The sequence below is a fragment of the Phyllobates terribilis genome, unplaced genomic scaffold (genome assembly GCF_046119375.1).
Source record: "Phyllobates terribilis strain yellow unplaced genomic scaffold, ASM4611937v1 Scaffold_1__5_contigs__length_1240528914, whole genome shotgun sequence".
Taxonomy (NCBI): Eukaryota; Metazoa; Chordata; class Amphibia; order Anura; family Dendrobatidae; genus Phyllobates; species Phyllobates terribilis.
The window spans coordinates 1030619519-1030641802 of record NW_027362761.1 but is presented as its reverse complement, the minus strand read 5'-3'; the positions used below and the strand labels follow the sequence as shown (position 1 = coordinate 1030641802).

Below are 22284 nucleotides of genomic sequence, written 5' to 3'. Positions count from 1 at the left end.
CCACCAGGGACCTATATATATTTGTTTTTTAGAAGTCCATTTTATTACATATATAATCTTAAAATTAACAAGTGGTAGACCTTTTGTTGCGTTTTTCTGAAATACTTTAGTGTTTAGATTAGTCAAAATATACATAATATATAAAATGTTATTGTAATATACTGTGTTTTCATTTTTTTTTTTTTTTTTTTTTTTTTTTCCCTTATGCACCTAGGTCTGATGTCATCAGTAGCTTGAGTGTTAAAAACTTTGGGAGGTCTCTGTTTGGTGGCTACTGCTCCACATATATGCCTGATATGGTGCTTCATGGTATCGCAAGTGCTGATAAGTTGAAGTCCTGCTTGGCGGCCAGCCTGGCTCACGCAACCCATGTATGTCAATGTACACAGCCTGGGCAAACAACCCAGAATAAAGATTTGTTCACACTGGTGTAGGAGTGAATGGACACTGGTGTGAATAAATCTAAAAACTGCATTTGGGGTGACCTGTTTTTCTTTAGGCTGAACAGATTTTTGTTTCTATATCTATTCTAGCACCCTGTCCTTGATGAGCCCCTAGCAGAAGCTGTCTGCATAGTGGCTGACACTGATAAATGCAGTGTCCAGGTTGTCAGCAGCCAGAAGACCACAGTGGACAGCATGAAGCTTGGGACTGATGTCCTGGTGTCCAGCCAAGTGTGCAGTTTGCTTCAATCTATTTTACAGCTCCATAAGCTAAAGGTGCCCCCTGTGTTTGTAAGTAGCCAGCAGGTGCAAGAAAGGATGTGTAGATGGGATGCCTCATATACTTTATAACAGCAAATAAAAAAGAAAAGTGATATTCTCCAATTTTAAAGGACTTTTTTTCAATGCCGGAACTCAAAAAAAAAAACTATACAGGGTATTTCCTTCTAGTCATACAAATGTATATTGATGCTGTTTAAGGGTATGTACACACGTTAAGTATTTGTTGCAGACATTTCTGGACCATTTTTCCATCTCTTGGCAAGAAAAACGCAGCGGCAAATGTGTTCTTGACATTCATTTTTGGTGCAGATTTTCCCAACTAATTAGTATGAGTGAAATCTGCAGCAAAAACACAAAGAATTGACATGCTGCAGATTTAACTCTGCAAGGTTTGCGCGAGACTTCAGGGATTCTCATTTACTTTACTGCAGTCCAGAAACCCTTCAGATTTTGTGACACCTGCGCAGAACAAAAAGCAACTTGTGCACAGGCCCTAAAGTATTTCTTGTAACTGCAGTGGTTTACCCTTATTTATTTGGTATATGGCTCAGCAAGCACAGATTAGGGAAATTCCTTCTCTTAAATTATGCTTTTTAGTATTTGAACATCAAAATGGGTATAGTCTGTGTAAGAGCAGTGGTCCTTGTAGCTCTCCTTGGTGTCTCTTTATATTATACAGAACTTTTAGCAGATAAGCGAGAAGTTTTTTTTTCAACTTTATTTATTTTTTAAAACTGCATCTCCTCCCACCTAGCCTGACAGCTTCTCAGGGTCTCATGCCGCTGAGATCTCACACTGCTCGGAACAAGCTGCTGCAGTCAGGGTGAAGAATGAGTACACTTGGAGTCCAGCTGTAGATGGCTCTTTAAATTTCCATGTCAGAATGGCTATATAATCCTGATATTAAAGGATTTTAAGTACACCAGCCTCATCAGGTCTGAGATCTAGTTATTAACCTGTGCAGTTTGTGTTTTGAAATCTGACAGCTTTTAGAGGAACACTTTCAGATCTTACTAGAGATAGTGTCATAACCTTGTAATAAAAATGGCATCTACAATACAAAAGGCCTGTAAGGTTTAGTATAATTAAAACCTATCACATTGTTTTTATCTCATTTAGTGTGTGATGCATCTAGAGGACAAGTTACAAGAGTTGTATTTAAAGAGTAAAATGCTCTCCGAGTACCTGAGGGGGCACACTAGAGTCCACGTGAAAGAGTTGGGAGTCGTGTTGGGGTGAGTATTTGACTGTTTGCTTCATGAGCCATCGTGATGAATGTCTCCATTTTCTGATCCAGGTCATAGGCTAGTTATGTATGATATTGCATGATTGTCTCATTGTCCTTCTAGCTTACGCAACATATTCTAGTCACTATAGTATCAAATTGGGTTTATCCGGTGATAGAATTCTAGAAACTTTTCTGCTATTGTGATTTTAAAGTATGAAGGAAAGGTGTACAGTTTGGAATTATACAATGTTTAGTTGTGGGACTTTTCTTGTAAGCTGAGGAAATTTGGCAATTGGTTCTGAAACCTCCCAAACTAAAAAGGAGTAAAGAAATGTAGGCAGAAGTGAATGCGAAAAGGGGATTGCAAAATGCAGTAATGTGTAAAATACATTTTTAGAAATACCATGTATGAGTTTTTTTACATTTTATCAGTAAACGCAGTAATGAGAGAAAAATCTAAATGCCGAAATTGCATATTTTTGACCGGCAAACAAAACACACACAACCCTGGCAAAAAAAAGTGCGATTCCACAACCCTTCCCACCCCCCAAGCTTTCCCATAACTCGCATGATAAAATGGTGTATTTCAAAAGTACAACTGCAGAAAATCAAGCTCTTATACAGCTTTATCGACAGAAAATTAGAAAAGTTATGGCTCTTGGAAGAATGCGGAAAGTGCAAAAGGGAAGGGGTTAATGCATTCCAAGGTTTTCCTGGTATGGATGCCTCAGTATGTATGTACTATGTAGATGTTCTTACTGACTGTTTTTCTCCATCCTGTTTCCCATTTAGGATTGAGTCGAATGATTTGCCGTTGCTGGCTGCTGTGGCGAGTACTCATTCTCCTCATGTGGCCCAAATCCTGTTATAAGCTGCAGGATACACTGTCATTTTATAAGCTACAGCGGAGAAATGCCCAATTCAGGAATATAGGAAATGCCGCTGCTGTTCTAACAAACTGTAACCCCTGTATCCTAATGGGGACACTACATAAAGTTTACATGAAGTGAAGGCATTATGCTAGCCCCCAGTGGCCTTTTTTCGCTTCACAGGGAAGAATTTTGGGAAGTCTGACGTTCTAAAACTATCTAGTGCTGCTCTCTGGACAGCCACTAATCTACAGTATGGTTCCTGCTTCCACAAATCATTATATATATATATATATATTATTTTTTCTCAGTCTTGCTGCACAGTGGTTTTAATCGGAACATACAGAGAATTCGGCATGTATTTTCTAACTTGGCGTTTAGCGGATACAAGTTCGCAAAGGTGGTTGTGTGCAAAAATTTCTCTATTCTATGATGAGCTAATTTACAATGACCAAGTATTAAAATGTCTTTTGAGAACACAAACGCACACTGATTAAGCCCTAGTATTGCAGCTCTACCACATCAGACTTAAAGGGGTATTCCCATCTCCAAGATCCTATCCCAATATGTAGTAGGTGTAATAATATTTAATATTAGCGAATCAAAAATACTATACTACATTTCTAATAGGAGGTATTTGCTAATATTACACCTACTACATATTGGGATAGGATCTTGGTGATGGGAATACCCCTTTAAATCTCAGCATGCACTAGTCAATAACGGAGCTGGGGAGCTGCAGAATAACCCAAAACAGAGTTTGGACATCCTGTTATGTAATTGACCAGTGTGAGGGACATTCCTGGCTGATTGGAAGCTGCCTTGTTTTTATTATTACTGATGTTGCTGTTTATTGATCTATGGTTTCTGGTGCATGGCACGCTGCTCACCGAGTAACTGATGAGCCTGAACAGACCTGAAGTGCCAAAGCTGTCTATGAAAACTGGCCCCATAGTGACAGCTCTGGATGTGGCTGGGGGCTGCAATGGTAACTTGCACATGAGGTCTAATGTGTGTTGTATTTAAAGTGTAACCATAGTGTTTTGTGTTTTTTTTGGTTTTATAATATATGCAAAAATAAGCAACTTTATAATGTATCTCAATCTCATCAGTGAAATCTGCTTCATTCACGGAATACAGATTTTACCTGAACACTATTTTTTTATCTCAGTAATCTGACAATCTAGCGGTAGCAATGGTCATCTCCTATGCAGAGGGGAGGCGCTGAAGGCTGAGCCCCTCCCTGCATCTACATAGATGACACAATGTTACATTACTGAGAGACCTCACCGGTAGAATCTGTCTTCACTGAATACAGATTTTACTGGGAAAATGAATCTGTCCAGGAGGAGGAAGAAGCAAATTTTTCTAAGATTACAAAGTTGCTTGTTTTCACATGTACGATTGATTTTATGGAAAAATTGATTACTCTTTAACGCCATTTAGGAATTCACCAAGAAAAATCAGTTATTGTCTCTTGTAGATCTCTTATGTAAAGTTTAATGGGAATCTGTTTCTACATTATGCTGCTCTCAAATTAAGTGGCAAAAACCTGGTGACTGAGACCCTGATTCCAGAAATGTCACTTACTGGGCTGCTTCCTGTAGTTTAATGATGATCTCCTGCTGATAAAACTGACTCCTATCAAACTAAGAGCAGCCCAGTATATGACCCATTGGACCCAGAGGTCTCTGGCCCTACATTATGCTGCTTTGACAGATTCCCATTGGGGGCATAGCCACTGTCGTGTGTTGGTGGCACGTTGGGTCAGATCCTCTTTTAAATCTGTGTAAGCAAAAAAAAAAGTGAACCAAGCTATACTTCCAGGGTATGCGATGTCACCCGATTACACAATACTGTGGGGAGAAGCCAAATTGTAAATGAGAAACAATGTGTAAACCGAGCCTAAGTGAGACCCAACAGCCACTACTTATTGCGTGACTGGTGCTAATAATATAAGCCATTCAAGGGAATATCGGCATACATTATAAAGCTATGACCAATCAGAAATGGACCATCATATCAGGCATTAAATAAGACCATCACAGCCTCTAGTAAATGTCTTCCATTGTAGCCTGGGTTCTTGTGTGTGTATCGTATCCTATTTGCATGGTACTAATCTTTAAAATAAAACCTAAATACTTCACTCACGCACCCCTCATGGTATACATGGCCATATTTGAGGTCCTAAGGTTTTCATTTCATAAGTTTTATTTTTTCCTCTTACATAATGCATTTGGCCTAGAATTTTAACACTGCTCAGTTACCCATGGGGAAAATGCTTAGAAAACTTGTCCAGAAACCTTGGGTGTGTTCTTAGACCAGTCAGTACAATATATGTGTAGATTTTGGACAATTCACATTACACCATTAGAAATGACACTAATTATCCAGACCTTCGTCACTGTCGTCTCTTCACTATTCTACCTCAATTGTTCAGACTAGCTTTTCTATATTGTTAAAGTGTCGGTATTGTAGCGTGACAAGCAAAATTTAGTTAGAATGTGAAAAAATTAGAACTGTGTTGTGCAAATAGGAGATAATACACTGCTTACATATATTCTTTTATTTTTGTATATTTAGCCCCTAGAGTTTTTATAGTATTTTACTTCCTTTAAAAAAATAAATACTTTTTAACTGTCAGTATTAGTTCTGCTACAACATCGTAATCTTTGATTTGGTATCATACATGCTTCATTGTAGAAATGTGCCATTTAGATGCTTTTTGGCATTAACGTAAAAGGAAAGTCTTAATCTGCTGCTGCAGTGTTAAAGCTGGAGAAAAATGTGTGTTTTTTACATAGTTATGATTTTAGTATTTTTTGTTTTCTGTGGTTTTGGTAGTGAACAGTAACTTGTGTATATATCATTTTTTTTTTTTTCTTTTTTTTTTTTTTTTTTTTTTTTTATATTCAATGACTTACCAGTTTTATTTATTCAGATTCCAATGCCAGATGAACTGTGTGTAATACATGAGCAGTTGTCAGATGAAGTTGGGAAATGCTTGCTTTTAATCTATTGTATCATTTGAATATATTTTATGTGGAATTTGGTGCAATAAACCTCTGCATTTAAATTTTTTGTAGTGGTGGTGTGTGTTTTTTTTTTTTTTTTTTTTTTTTTTTTATAAATATAGCCCCATTAATTCTATAGCACTTTACATACACAATCATTGCTGTCCTCATATGCCTGTGGCTTTCTCTGGGTACTCTGGTTTCGGTTTCTGTCGCCAGATTTTTGCTACCCCATCTGAGTAGCATGATGTCTTGGCAAAAACCCTGACACCAACTATGTCACTTTCCTGCAGTTGCAGTCTTACTAAAATCCCTTTTATCGGTCGACCATGACATCATGAGAGAGGGGATCTGCCCACCAAGGGCAGGAAACCTACAGGCTTAAAAGGGTGGCACCACTCTCCAGCCTCAGTTTGGTTTCCTGGTTTGGTTTCTAATGGACGTGACCTGTTTAGGGGCGCCCCTGCCTGGGGTCCACATCTCCAGCATCGCTTGCGTCAATGATAGGTGCGGCGCCCATGCCTGGGGTTTGCAGTCCCAGTGTCTCGCATACAGCGGCGGCTTACGGGTCTCTCCTATAGCGTGGCCGCGTGCTTCTGGGCTCTGTATGAAGCCAGGGGCGCGGTATGATGACGCTGGTGTATGCCTCCGGCAGTTACGTGAACGAATCCGGAAGTTCCGGTAACGTGCATTCAGTCACCGGGAAAAAGTAGTTCTGACCATTATTGCCAGCAGGTGGCACACCCAGAGGGCTGTCACACCAGATATTATGGCTTTATAAAGAAAAAAAAAAAAAGAGAAACCATGGAAGTTGTTAAAATAAATAAAAGCGAGGGAGCAGATGCTACTATAAAAGCATTTAGGCACCATAGCTCCATGCTTCCCGGCTTCTTCTGTTCGTATGATAAAATGGAAACAGTGAGCAGCAGCTGCCGCCATCACCATCTCACCACTGATACCCGGACGGTGAGGATCTGTGCGCAGTTCCAGTCATCACAGCTCCTCCAGGATGGGCGAATCTGCAGCCTCCCAGGGACAATCCCCCTGCTGGGAAAGGTCCTTCCTCTAAACCAGTACCAGCCATTTGAGCAGTCTGATTAAGTGATCTTCGAGAGTTCACATAGTAATAGGGTGTCCCTTCTGTTTATTCTTACTAGGGGAAGAAGTGCATTACCAAAGTTAAGCACAAGGAGTGTGCGTTGTGTGAAGACATATTGGCGGACTCGTACCCAAAAAGTCTGTGCCAATCCTGTATCAATCAGACTTTGGCAGATGAGACTCCTCGTTTCGCTTCAAGGTTAAAATCATTGGTCAAGTCAGAGATCAGCAAGGTCTTCTCTAAATAAAAAAAATAAAAAAAAAATGAATGGAGGATACGGATTGTGAGGTCTCCCTCCCATCAAACTATGAGGAAGACTCTGGCAGTTCATCTTCCTCATTGTGGCACAGGGCAACATTGTTTCCCGCTAAATGAGATTGATGGTCTGGTTAAAGTGGTCTGCTCAAATATGGGCCTTATGGTCACGAGACATGGAGACGAGAACAATCGGTCTAAGACGTTATGTTGGGGGCCTGGGACAAAGACAGGAGAGGTTTCCTGATTAATGATTAAACTTCAAGGATTGATGCCTAAGGTGTGGGAAAGACTGGAGAGAAAGGGCTCGTTCCCCCTTCCTTTTAGAGAAAATACCCCTTTGAGGATTCAGCCTCATCCTCTTGGGAGAAGGTGCCGAGACTAGATGTAGCTATAACGAAGGCATCTAGAAAATCCTCTCTCCCCTTTGATATGGGAGCCCTTAAGGACCCCTTGGACAGAAAAGCTGATATATTTCTTAAAGGAACCTGGGAAACAGCTGGAGCCTTAAAGCCGGCGGTTGCAGGGACTTGTCCGGCCAGGTCATTGATATGGCTGGAACAGCTTGAGTCCCATCTAAAAGAGAAGACATCCAGATAGGAAATATTATCCAACATCCCACTCATGCAAGGAGCTGCAGCTTTCCTAGCAGAAGCTTGTGTGGAGTCTGGCATGTTGGCGGTAAGGTGGCCGCCATGTCCAATTCTGCCCGTAGAGCCCTATGGCTTAAGTGTTGGCCGGGAGACATCAGGCCAGAACGAGACTGTGCTCTATTCCGTGGGGGGGGAGATCTCTTTGGACCAGCTCTGGATGAGATCTTGGACAAGGCAAGCGATACAAAAAAGGATTCCAGTCTGCTTATAAATGTTCTTTCTGTAAAAGATTTGTATGTAAAAGACCGCAGAAGGTTCAGGATAAGTGGGAAGATCGTAGGCCGAAAGGTAGAGGGCTTCTGTTCGGTTCTTCGTCTACTCGGGAAAAGGGGGGGGGGGGCGGAAGCCAAGTCAATGACTCGTAGCCCAGGTAGGGGGGAGGCTGTTGGGCTTCTTACGTGCCTGGAAAAATATTTCAGCTAGTAACTGCATCCTTGATCTTATAGGTTCGGGTGTGAGGTTCGAGTTCCAGGCGATCCCTCATGAGAGATTCATCTTGAGCCCGGTCCATTCCTCAGAGACAGAGAAACTGGCCCTACACAAGGAGGTGCTGGACTTGGTTCAGAAGGATGTCCTGGTAGAAGTCCCAGTATCCAAAAGGGGGTTGGGGTACTATCCTCTCTTCCTGCTTTTTAAGCCTGAGGCTGTGTGCCCACGATGCATTTTTGGTGTGTATTTGCAGCGTGTAACCGCTCCAGAAACGCATTGCATACCTTATCCCATGACTTCCTATGACATTCTGCAAGTTCTGTGCACATGGTCTGTATTTTTTCTGCGCAGATTTTACTCGCAGAAAAAATACAGACATGACCAATTCTTGTGCGTTTCTGCATGCGTATTTGCCTATACAATGCATTGGAAAAACCCTGGGCAAATACACGTCCAATACGCATGCGTTTTTCTGCCAAGGAGATGCAGAAATGCTCAGGAAAATTTCTACTTCATTTCTGCATCGTGGGCACTAAGCCTGACTGCTCCTTCGGATATATCATTAAACTAAAAGCCCTTTAATAGGTTCTTGATTATTCCCACCTTAAGGCTGAGTTCACACGATGCGTTTTTAATGTGTTTCTGCTGCGTTTTTGCAGTTGCGTAAACGCTGCGGAAACGCATGAAAAATGCATGGTAGAAGGGCAACAATGTTCCCCAATTGAAATCCGCATGTGCTGTGCCCATGATGCGGATTTTTCCGCAGCGTAAACGCTGCGCTCAAAAATCCGCAGCATGTCAATTAATTTTGCGGAAACGCTGCTTTTTTGGCGCCATTGACTTGCATTAAACCACATGGAATCCGCATCACTGTATATGTTGATGCGCATTCCATGCGGTCTAATGTGCGGATGGTACCCGGGTGTGGATGAGAGGACTCTCATCCAGACCCAGGTACCATTTTTAAAAAAAAATAAATAAATAAAAAAAATATATAATATAAAATAAAATAATATTAATATAATAATAATATATAATAACCTTCCGACGGCCCGCGCAGCGCTCCTGCTTGGTTCCCGGCACTTCGCGGTTGAATGAAGAAGGACCTTCGCTGACGTCAGAGTCATGTGACGCGGACGTCGGCAGGTCCTTCAGTCTTCACTGCCGGTAGCCGGGACCGTGCGAAGCAGGACACCGGGGGCCATCAGAGGGTAAAGTATATATTTATTTTTTATTTTTTGACATTCACACACTATATATATCCATGCTGTTTGCATGGATTTATATAGTGTGACCAAGTTGACAAGCACTTGCCAAGTGATGCTGAAATCCCTTGGGAAGCGCTTGTCAACCCGCATGCGGAAATGAAAGTGAAGACTGCTTCATTTCCGCATGTCCCTCGCAGGAAACCGCATGTACAATCCGCATGCGTTTTTTTCCTGCCAGGGAGATGCAGAAATGCTCAGGAAAAAATCCTGAGCATTTATGCATCGTGTGCACATACCCTAAGGCTTAGTGCCCACGATGCAGAAATGAAGCAGAAATTTTCCTGAACATTTCTGCATCTCCTTGGCAGAAAAACGCATGCGTTTTTTACATGCGTTTTTGACGCGTATTTGCCATGCGTTTTTCCAATGCATTATATAGGCAAATACGCATGCAGAAACGCACAAGAATTGATCATGTACGTATTTTTTCTGCGCAGAAAAAATATGGACCATGTGCACAGAACTTGCAGAATGTCATAGGAAGTCATGGGATAAGGTATGCAATTCATTTCTGGAGCGTTTGTGCTGCAAATACGCACCAAAAACACATCGTGGGCACACAGCCTTAGGCTGTGTGCCCACGTAGCATTTTTCAAGCATATATGCTGCGGAATTTCCACAGCGTAAACGCTTGAAAAACGCATGTATATCCGCACCCCATGGTCCCCAATGGGATTCCGCAAGTTCTATGCACATGCTGCGGATTTTTCCGCAGCGTTTATGCCGCGTTCAAAAATCCGCAGCATGTCATTTAATTTTGCGTTTCCGCAAGCGGAATTGCCTTTGTCCAATGCATAAAAAACGCAAGGCAATTCCGCATGTGGAAAACGCGTGATAAACGCACGAAAAATGCGCGATAAACGCGTGCGGAATTCCGCATGCGTTTTTCCGGGAGAGGACTTGCATTTATGCAGCAGAAATTTTCTGCTTCATAAATGCAATGTGGGCACATAGCCTTAAAATGGAGTCTGTTACTTCAGCAATAAAATTACTGTTTTCTAGCTGTTACATGGTAGTATTGGATTTGAAAGACTCTTATTATCATGTACCTATTCATGAGCAATATCAGAAATGCATAAGGGTGGCCATGGTCATGGATGGGGAAATTAAGCATTTCCAGGTTAGGGCCCTGCCGTTTGGTTTAGCCATAGCCCATAATGTTTACTAAAGTTATAGCGGAGGTCATGGCTCATGTCCGGGAACGTGATTTTTTAAATTATTACTTATCTGGATGACTTCTTGGTGGTGGGAAGTTCTGCCTACCAATGTGATAGAGTCCTAAAGGAGGTGATGACCATCCTAAAAACTGGGCTGGGTGGTGAATTTAGAAAAATCCAGGTTAGTACCCTCGACAGTTAAGCAGTTTTTGGGGGTTATGCTTGATTCAGAATCTCAAAAAATGCTACCTCCTGGAAGCTAAAATACAAAAAAAATTCGGGCCAGGTGAAGAAAGCCATAGCAAATCTGGTCATGGTCCTTAGGAGTGCAATGTCCCTGTTAGGTACCCTGACATCATGCTTCCCAGGAGTTCTGTGGGCACAATACCATTCTAGGGTTCTACAGTCGGATGTGCTACATAACGAAGTTTCTCTTAAGGGACACTTGGAAGGTAAGATGTCCTTGTCACACCGGTCTGTAAAATCCTTACAGTGGTGGCAGGTTAGCCTCATCCTATCTCAAGGGATTTCCTGAGTACTTGTGGTCACTAGAACAATTACCACAGATGCAAGTCCCAGAGGGTGGGGAGCATATCTGGGGGATATGGTAGCCCAGGGGAACTGGTCGGATATCGAGAAGGGTCTCTCCTCCAATGCAAAAGAACTTCTGGCGGTAGACAAGGCGGTGAATAATTTCTTACCTTTTCTTCAGGGCAAGAATGTAAAGATCCTCTTGGATAATCTAGTTACGGTAGCATATGTGAACCACCAGGGGGGTACACGGTCAAGATCGCTGATGAGAGTTTCCGTAATCTGAAAGAGATGATCTGTCAGTCATCTCCTTTCCCTGACGGCCCTCCATATAAGGGGAAAAGAAAATACAAGAGCAGATTTCCTAAGCCGCTATCCTCTGAGACAAGGGGAATGGGAATTAAATCAAGGAATTTTTGCCCAGATAGTCTGAAGATGGGTCTCTCCGGTGGTAGATCTGTTTGCCACAGAACTAAATCGGAAGACAAAGATCTTCTGTTCCCCAAATCCCACAAAAAATCGCCTGGCTGTGGACGCTTTCCTGATACCTTGGGATTTCAGCCTGGCGTATTCCTCCCCCCATTGGCTCTTCTTCACATGGTCATAAGAAGGATCAGGGAGGACAAGACCAGAGTTTTGCTGATCCCACCCTTTTGGCCCAGAAGGCCCTGGTTCTAATGCCTGAGGAGCATGTCCATCTCCGATCCTTGGGTTCTTCCAGAGATTCTGAATCTCCTCTTCCAGGGTCCGATATTCCATCCTCAAGCTACTTGCCTACACTTGACGCTATGGAACTTAAAAGGACACTGCTAAGTAAAAAGGGTTTTCCCAAAGTCTAGTAACTACCCTGATGCACAGCAGAAAACCTATTACAACCCAGATTTATGCTAGAACTTGGAGAAAGTTTTTGTCTTTCTCTGGATCTGGGGTTGAGGAGGGGGCGCCAATATGGAAAATCTTTTTACAAAAAGGTCTTGCGCTAGGATTATTCACCAGCACCCTTAAAGTTCAGGTTTCTGTCTTGGGTGCCCTATATAGCCGTGATGTAGCGGGTAACTACTGGGTTTCTTGGTTCATAAAGGCAGCTTTTAGATCTAGACCCATTATTAAAAGCAGCCTGGTTCCCTGGGATCTAAATTTGGTTCTAAAGGCCTTGACTAACTCTCCATTTGAGCCAATAGTCAGCAACTCTTAAATCCCTCTCCCTTAAGATCGCTTTAATAGCTTTAACCTCGGCTAGGAGATCTAGTGATATCCAAGCCCTGTCTATGGCTTCGCCGTTTACTCAAATTCTGGATGATCGGCAGGATCTGGTCTAAATATCACTCTATCTCCCTCAGGTAACCACTCGTTTCCAGAGACTTCAGGAAGTCATCCTACCCTTCTTTTGTCCAAATCCTAGTAACCAGAAAGAGGCAGAGTTAGATACATTAGATGTGAGGTGTGTGTGGTTAGGTACTTTTCAGTTACCAAAGACTTTAGGAAAGAACTTGTTGTTTATATCCTACCAAAGGGGCTAGGAAAGGGTCTAAAGTCACGATGTGTACCATAACTAGATTTATTGCGGAGGCCATTTCTCTAGCATATACATCTAGCAGAGAGGAAGTACCAGAAGGGTGGAAGACTCACTCCACTGGGGCTGTGGTGACCTCCTGGGTGGAGAAGACAGGTGTCTCGATAGAAGACATATGTAAGGCTGCTACCTGGTCCTCTTCCTCTACGTTCTATAGACATTATAGGTAAGATATGGGTGTATCAGCTGACCTCTCTTTTGGGAGAAGAGTGCTCCAGGCTGTGGTCCCTCCCTAGATTACGTTCATCTGTAATTCTCTCGTGGTGCTGTCATGGTCAACCGATTAAAGTCTTAAGGTCTCTTTTCGGAGACCACAACAGCACCCTTATGTTACCTCCCTTCACGTTTGTGAGAGCACTCCCCTTTTATTAATTATAATCTCACACTTAATAGGTGTTGTGTGGTATGGTAATTTTGTGATTGTTTGCTGTGTCTATTAACCTGGCGGTCCTCTCAATGCTCTGTAATCCAAACTGAGGCCGGAGAAGTGCTGCCCTTTTAAGCCTGCAGGTTTCCTGTCCTTGGTGGGTGGATCCCCTCTCTCGTGGTGCTGTCATGGTCTCCGAAAAATCCCAATACTGTAAAGTAACTTAAGACTTTCTCAAGTCGCCCTCCACAACCGCACCACAGGAGGTTGACTCCCAACCTGAAAAGGGACTGGAAGCACAAAGAGGTCAAATAGCCCCACCCCACATCCTCTCTTCAGTGTTTTTTACTGTCCCTATGGGGCATGTGGAGGTCATCTTGCGGTAGCCGGCAACGGAGACTTTCTTGGGATACCTTAAGTTCGGGCACCTGAGGACTTTTTCCTAAGCCTTTCCCTCTCTGAAGCTGCTCCTGCCTCCTTCAGAATGCAGGGACCTTGTCATTCTTCTTGTGCCTCCAGGTAAAATAGTGACTTTAGGCGGGGGCCTCCCAGAACTCCCTGGCCCGCCTCACCATGATCCAGGATGCAAGTACCAGAGTGGCGTCAGACGCTATTGCAGGTCCTTCAGCGTCACTTTCGATTGCGTTCCAGGGTGGATCGCATCGCTGATCTTGGCTTGGAGAATTTAGCAGGGCTATGCACGCCCTACCATTGTAAGTGTGCCTCACTTGCCTACACAAAGAGACTTGGGGGTTGAGTTTCATTGGAGGATGTGGTGCTGGGGTCCTGGGCACTTGCATATAAGGAACCCGGACTGAAGACACCTTAAGGTAGGACCCTTCCTGTAGTGATGGAGGGTGTTCAGTCTTCTCGCTCTGTCTGCAGAGCCCAGTGCAAACCCAGTCCCTCTAAGTGTCCTGGTATGGGTAGTTCTTCCTCTCTTTGGAGCAAGATATTGTAGAGTCACATTTTGGTATTCCTTCTATCCTCCTTTTTCAGGGAGACAAGTATTCTGCACCAAAAAGTAAAGACAAGATGTCAACCCGGAAATGTGCCATCTGTGTTTTAAAAAGCTTCGATCTTCCCACAAGAAACTGGTGTGTCGGAGTGATGATCCACCAGGAGGTTCAATCTTCCTTAGTCTATTTAACTCCCGGGCAGGGATTGAGAAAATTAGGGGCCAAGAAGAGGAAAATGTAATTTAGAAGGAGTATGACTTCCATTCCGCAGCAAAGGACATCTGGCCTTTCTGTGAATTTTCCGAGGAAGGAGAGTTGGACTGAGGCCTAGATCTGACCCAGGGAAGTAAGAAATATTATTTATCGTCAGAGGGCATGGAGGAACTCCTTTACAGGAGTGGATGGATAAGTCATGGATGTGGAGGAGGTGAAGACCACTTGGACAGTCCAGGACGAGATGTTTGTAGGACTCAAATCAGCGAAGCGGATAGTGTCCCCTATACATGAGAAAATTCAAAAGCTAATTTCAGATGAATGGGAGTTTCCAGAAAGACTATTGGCTACACCGACTGAACTGAGTGATAGATTTCCATTAGAGGAAGAGGTATCCAGGATTTGGTTAGAAATACCGAAGATTGACATCCAGGTGGCTAAGGTGGGGAAAAAAGACTACGTTGCCGTTCGAAGATTCTTTACAGCTTGGAGACCTGATGAATTGGAAGATGGACAGCTTGCTGAAGAAGTCCTACCTCAGCAGCTCTATTGAGAGTGGATGTGTTTACATGCATAGCAAGATCCTGTTCCGGTGGCTGAATCAACTGGTAGATCATCTCTGTATGGGCACCTCCCAGAGAAGATCTGTTAGCCTCCCTGCCTATTCTGCAGAAAGCCACAGGATTCTTTGCTGAATCTCGTAGCTACTCTGACTCTGTAGAGGCATATCGGTTTTATCTAGCTTAACAATACTAGTGCTTTGCCTAAAGTTATGGAGCAGAGATATAGCTTCCAAAATCAAGCTTTTCTCTACTCCTTTTTGAAGAGAGTATATGTTTGGACCAGCATTGGACGAGTTGCTAGAGAAGGCATCAGAAAAATTGTTACCTGAGCCAAAAATCTTCAGTTAAAGAACCTTTCGCCCTTCACAGGGCCAGCCCACTCAGTATAGGGGGAAAAGGAAAACCGGATGGTGGAGCTATACCAAAGGAGTTAGAGGCAGAAACATCTTGCTTTCTCAGAACCAGTGTCAGGCCAGACTATGATGCTAAGACAGAGCCGGATTTCCAGATTCTTCTCCAAATGGCGGTCACCTCAAACCATTGGGTTTTGGAACCCATCAAAAAAGGGATAAAGTGTTTTCTTCTTTTCCCCACAGAACCTGAGATGAACTTCTTTCATCCCCGGAATTACGGAATATCTTGTGGTCATATCTTCAGAACTTACAAGCTTCAGGGGTAATCTCCCCAGTTCCAGAAGTGGAATGCGGCAGGGACATTCTCATGTTTCTGATAAGGAAACCAAGCAGGCCTTACAGAATTGTAATAAACTTGAAAACCCTCAACTCGCACAACTTACAGAAGGTTCAAGATGGAGTCCATAAAATCTACCATTCCTTTAATGGGAGAATTTCGGAAATACGACCATCTACTTGCAGGACGCCTACTATCATGTTCCCATCCGCCCAGTTTACTGAAAATTCTTAAGATTCACGGTTGCCCAAGGACATCAAAAACTTCATTTCCAGTTCAACGTCCTACCATTCGGGATCTCATCAGCGCCTCGGGTATTTACAAAAATCATGGCAGAAGTGATGGCATCCATCAGAAGGCAAAATATTGCCTCATTCCCTACTGCGACAATTTTCTAGTCATAGCTCCGTCTGTACCAGTGCTCAAAGACCACATAGGGTGGTCGGTAAATCTTGAAAAATCAGACCTAGTTCCACCAGGAAGATCTTCCTAGGGATCCTTTTGGACTCTCAAGAACAAACATCCCAGTTACCAAAAGACAAGCAAATTCCGATAAGATCCAAAATAACTGACTTACAGGACCAGTGAAAGGTATCCTTAAGGTTGGCAATGTCTGCTCTGGGCTCCATAACTTCATGTATTCAGGCAGTGGCTTGGTCTCAAGCCCATACAAGAATTTTACAGACACCCATTCTGTCATGTTGGGATGAAACCTCCAGATCCCTACAAAGAACAGTTGATCTACCTGGCCAGGTAAAGGCTTCACTTGCCTGGTCGCTCAAATAAATAAATAAAATCTGAGCTAAGGAATATCTTGGATTCAAAATCCTTTGCCTACCATTACAACAGAGGCCAGCAAGAGAGGAGATGGAGAGCTATGGTCGCTCAGACTTCGTTCCAGGGGGTATGGACTTGGGACCTTCAACTTTAGGGAATTAAAAGCGATGGAGGAGGCCCTCAATGCTGCTGTAACCTTGATACTGTGGACTCATGTAAAGCTTTATTCTGACAATGTAAGCACAGTAGCTCACCTAGGTCATCAGGGAAATGCTAAAATCTATCTGACAGAATTTTTGCTTGGGCAGAGCAGCATCTCTCTCTGTTTAGTGCTCCATCTGAAAGGCTCCACCAACATCTAGGCAGACTTCATTCTTCTGGATGGATTTTCTTTCTGCTGAGGGAGTCTAGATGTAGAGTTGGACACCACTGGAGTCTAGATGTAGAGTTGGGGTTACCCAGCAGTAGACCTATGACTTGAAATATTTTTTGACTATTTGCAGGCCATCAAAATGTAAAGACCTCATTATTTCTCTCTGAATCCTAACTATTTTTGTATAGCAGGAGATGCTCTTGCTAATACCTGGGATTTCAAACTGGCATATATTTCCTACCCATTCCTGTTCTGCCAAGAACACTACAAAATATCATAACGGAGAGGATCAGGGCAGTCCTTGTGGCACCTTTCTGGCCAAAGAAGCTGTTTCGGGACTTTTAAACAACCTGAAATTAGAAAGTACCCTGATTCTCCCATTAATCAGCAACCTTCTTCACCATGGGCCGATTTATCATCCACATCCTTGAGCCTTGTGTCTGGCTGCTTGGCTTCTGCGTCCGCAATCCTAAAAGCTAGGGGTCTCTCAAAGTCATAGATACCCTTCAAAGGAGTAGGAAACAGATAACAAACGCAGTCTATAGCAAGATATGGAAAACCTTCATTTCCTGGTGTGATTCTAATCCTCTGGGCCCTCTGTAGATTGTCTAGAGTTTGAGTCATGATAGGATGTAGAGTGTTCTAGAAAAGTACCCTCAATGTCCAGATTGCAGCCCTAAATTCATTGTGACCAGAGCTTGGCAGAGCATTGCTGGATTGGAAGATATGACTGCAGCCTCCCGTTTACAACAGTGTCCAATTTTAATCCCATCCTGAGATCTGAATGTTGTCCTCAAGGACCTAGCGCTATCACTGTTTGAGCCAATAACTTCTATAGACTTAGACAAACTATCATGGAAAGTGACCTTCCTAGTAGCAATCGCAATGGCAAGAAGATTTAAACTTCAGGTGCTCTCTATCAGAGAACCCTATTTAAAAATTCTAGAGGACAGGATCATTTTCAACTTGGACCAGCATTTTCTTACCGAAAGTAGCTTCAGAGTTCCACATGTCTCGATCATTCTTTCTTCCTTTTGCCAAAATCCGTCTAACAGTGGGGAAATAGAATGTCACTCATTAGATGTACATAGGGTGATCCTTCACTATCTTCAATCAACTGAACCATGGAGGAAGGATCAGAATCTCTTCCAACATTATGGTCGTTATAAAGGCAAAAAGACATCAGAGTACCATCGCAAAGTGGATTAAGAGCAATTTGCGAAGTGTATAGCGACCAGAATATATCCCCTCTGGAAAGGTTCACGGCCCATCCTCTACTAGGGCCGTATCTGTCTCCTGGGCTGACAGAGCAAACGCTTCCATCAAGCAGATTTGCAGAGCTGCTACCTGGTCCTCTGTCCATACCGTTTTCTAAACATTATACACTAAATTTAATCTCTAATGCAGACCTGGCCTTTGGGAGTAAAGTTCTCCAGGCCATCGTCCCTCCCTGACAATTTTCTTTAGTATTCCTCCTATGGTGCTGTTGTGGAGGGTGAATTAAGAAAATAGAATTAGACTTACCGGTAATTCGGTTTCTAGGAATCCTCCACGACAGCATGGGTAATACCCTCCCTACTGTTTTTTTGTATTGCTTTTCTTTGGTGTGAATTTATATATTTGAAGTATTAATGCTGGTGTAGTCCTTTAGAAAAAATACTGAAGAGAGGACGTTGGGTGGGATTATTTGACCTTTGTGTTTCTTGTTCCTATTTGGGCTGAGAGTCCACCTCCTGTGGTGCTGTTGTGGAGGGTTCCTAGAAACCGAATTACTGTTAAGTCTAATTCTATTTTCTCTGCTGTAGATCAACCAGTTTGCCTGAATGCTGAGCTCTGTAACCCCGCCCACACCACTAATGAAGGCCTTTTTGCTTATGCACAGTAAATCCAATCATTAATGGGGGTGTGTTTGGACTATTAAATCAGCAGTCAGAAACAATAATTTTAAATAAGTGACACCAGTGGAAGCAGGTTCTCTGTCTCAAGATCATGATGCTCTCTGTTTGTAAGTAGCAAAAACCTAATGACAAATCCCTCTTTTTTTTTTTTCCAGTTTTGTTTAAACCATAAAATCAACAATTCCAACATGGTATATAGATAACTTTCGTCCAGTACACAGACTGGGTATGTAAATATCTGGATAGGACATGTTTTATCATATTATTCACCTGGGATCTCTTTATAGAATGGTAAATGAAGCCTCAGTTGGATAACAAAAGGGAAAAAAAATAATTTAAAATGAACAATAAAATAAATCTTCGTAAAAGCCATTGTAGAAAAGAAATATAGGAGTGTGAATTCTGTACTCGCTACACAGCCAAACTCTCACTTCTCAGCTATCAATTCGGAGTTGACCTAGATTTGTTTTGTTTTTGTTTTTTTAGGTCTTCCAGGATGTACCGTGCAGTTGAGACGAAAGGTGGTATAATTTTTTTTTCCTCCTGATTTACAGTACTCTATAATAAACTTTCCACTTCAAGAGGAATTAACTGCATGTGATTCTTTATTCGTAATTGCATCTCCCTGTTCAGTCTCCATATAATGCTTTAGTTGGGTTATCAATTCTGAGATGGAGGGTGAGGAGGGCTCTAACCAATATTTAAGTATTAGTTCTTTTGGATAAAAGTAATAGTGTGGAGAAGTTTTGGAGGGTCTTTACTTAGGTTGGTGTCTACATCTGAGTCTCTCCAGTAGTGTAGAAGGGCTGCTTGAGGAGATAAGGGGGTATAGAGCTCCTTAGTGTGTTTCCCAGGTCTGAAACAGATTTCCTGAAAGAAGCAGTATCTGGACAGAGCCGTATACCATGAAATCTAAGAATTGGACAGGTGACATTTGGGGCATGTGGTTAGCCTCTCGGATGCTGGATCTGTTTTAGGAATATTGAAAGAGAATAGCCCATGCATAATTTTAAACGGAGTTTCCACTCATAGATTCGTTAATGTTTTTTTTCGGGAAGTAGACCACCCCATTCTAATTTTGGCAGGGATATCGACGTCGTCCATTTGGAACATCCAGTATTTAAAATGAGTATCGTGATATTCTCCCAGTAAGTTAGGCTTCATCATGGAGTAAAGTGATATTGAGGGGGTACGTCCTGGGTAAAGAAGAATGGTATCGGTGATTGTTTAAATTCAACCTCCCGCAGATTGGTCATGACCGAGAGCCTCATTTGTTCGTATTGTAAATAGTGGGAGGATGAAGGTGGTATTTTTTTCAAGGCATTCTGTGACTGCCAGCTATCTGGATTCTGCTGGGTCAAGGAGGGAAATATTGTGTATATACCTGCCTTTTGCCACATGGAATAGAGCTCCTCTATGCCCTGAGGAAATTTTTTGGTTATACCACAAAGGAAGATGCTTTGAAACACTAAACAAGAGGCTGAATTATTTTTTTTCCTTACCGCCTTCCAAGTTGATATAGTGTCACTAAAAACTATCGAATGTTTGATTGCAGGAGGTAAAGAAGCAAAACGAGAAAGGCGGAGTGCTGTTAGGTTAAGAGGGTAAACAAAATCATATTCTAAAGTATAGTCCGAGTACGTACGTCCTTTGTGGATCCAGTCCTTTATATAACATGTAAGGCAAGCCAGGTTATAATTCTAGCGCTAGGAAGGTTTATGCCACCATCCTTAGAAGCCATGAGTTTAAAGTGCACCTGTCAGCAGGATTGTGCTTAGTAAACCACATACACTGTCAGGTGGGCGCTGTTACACTGATTAAAATGGTACCTTTCTTGATGAAATCCGTCATAGAATCATAGAATGGTAGAGTTGGAGGGAACCTCCGGAGTCATCGTGTCCAACCCCCTGCTCAAAGCAGGATTCACTAAAACATCTCAGACAGATGTCTGTCCAGCCTCTGTTTGAAGACGTCCATTGAAGGGGAACTCACCACCTCTCGTGGCAGCCTGTTCCACTCATTGATCACCCTGTCAAAAAGTTTTTTCTAATATCTATTCTGTGTTTCCTCCCATTCAGTTTCATCCCATTGCTTCTAGTCTTTCCTTGTGAAAATGAGAATAAAGATGATCCGTCCTGTGGTTCTTTTATAATCTTTATTTTCATTTCTGACATAATAAGATGCTTGTGCTTCGGGGCGGCCTTTGGGGAGGGGCTGTAACTGGTGCTCTGCTTATGTATTCATATTTCTGCCTTCTGACAGGTCACTGTGCTTTCTGTGACCTGCCTACTATTTTAAATACTGCCCGTGTAATTTGTGTGCCACACATGAAATTTACATGCACCAAAATGGCCCCCGCATGCGCAGTAGCATTTCTCGGTTGCTCTTTATTAGGATATATAAATCTCAGGGGACTTTCAGTTGCCTCTTTCTTCCACTTATGTAACTGATCTCACGCTGCTTCCTGAAAGGATTGGAAACGTCAAGCCTCTGGGCATGATTTTATGTTCTAGATAATTTTGATATAATGTTCTAGATAATCTAGATAACACCTTGGGTGGACATAGGCCTTATAAAACTGTAGTCAAATGCTTAAAGGCCTCATTAATGGAAACTGAATTTTCGTTGCCACATTATATGGGACGTTCTGAGACGTCTGTTCCAAATTAAAATGTCAAATCCAAATACGCGCACGGATGAGCCACTCTGATGCATTAAGCATCAAAGCAGGTCTCTTTATTTCCTCATGACATCTTATATAGGTTTTTAATATTCATACTTTATAACAATATAATTGGCTCAGCTTATCTCTAAATGTGTTGGCATTAGCATACATACATCTAATTGGCGGACGTTCATTCTGTCTACACCCAGCTGAACAGTCTAGGTATCTCTCACTTAGAGAAGCCATAAGGAAGAGACAGAAACAAAGTCCGTTAGACAAAGAAATTCTTAAGGGACCCCTTATCACAAAACGCACATACTGGCTCAAACTGTATTTCAGAAAGCAAGGAGATACACTACACAAATCAAATTGAAGTCAGGATGGAGTAATCCTGCTCGCACAGTATCTATAGGCATCTTTTTCTGAAAAGACTTTTTTTTTTTTTTTTTGCCTTTTCTGACCACCTTTCAGTATTAATGTTGGAGGAGAAAATGGATAAATTAAAATTGTATTTTAAATTTATATCAGATTAGAACCCAGAATGTATATAAAATAATATAAAATATCGCTGTCTGGAGTGGACTATTATGGTAAAAATCTATCTAGCAACATATGATCAATAATGTTGCAATTCTAATAAGAATAGATCAAATGGCAAATATTATACCCCTCCAAATCTATCCACTTTTTATATCCATCAATTGCTTGTTGCTAGATACTAATAGTTTATAACATTCATTTCCTATTGCCTAAAGTTTCATGTTGTCCTGGGGGAATTCATTGGTGTTGGGCCACGTGCACATGTTGAGCTGTTTGGTTTTTTGTGTTTTTTACCTCAGTATTTATAAGTCAAAACCAGGAGTGGGTGATAAATACAGAAGTGGTGAGGTGTTTCTGTGACACCCCAGGGGTCTGGTTGCCACAGTGATAGAGATATTATGTCTGAGAGCAGGTGGGAGGTCTTTTGGTCAGGGATCC

At 42.3% G+C, this 22284-nt stretch overlaps 1 protein-coding gene across 3 annotated transcripts in view; it reads left to right on the top strand.

Annotated features, from left to right (window-relative positions):
* FNIP2 (folliculin interacting protein 2) overlaps positions 1-5898 on the top strand; it is a 61791-nt gene extending 55893 nt beyond the window's left edge. For all 3 annotated transcript variants that reach the window (XM_073644698.1, XM_073644687.1, XM_073644708.1), the window contains 4 exons: positions 215-371; positions 534-734; positions 1845-1960; positions 2746-5898. In XM_073644698.1, the coding sequence (XP_073500799.1) occupies positions 215-371; positions 534-734; positions 1845-1960; positions 2746-2824 (553 nt within the window). In that variant the 3' untranslated portion in view covers positions 2825-5898. The remainder of the gene's footprint in view (positions 1-214; positions 372-533; positions 735-1844; positions 1961-2745) is intronic.
* The last annotated feature ends 16386 nt before the right edge of the window (positions 5899-22284 follow it).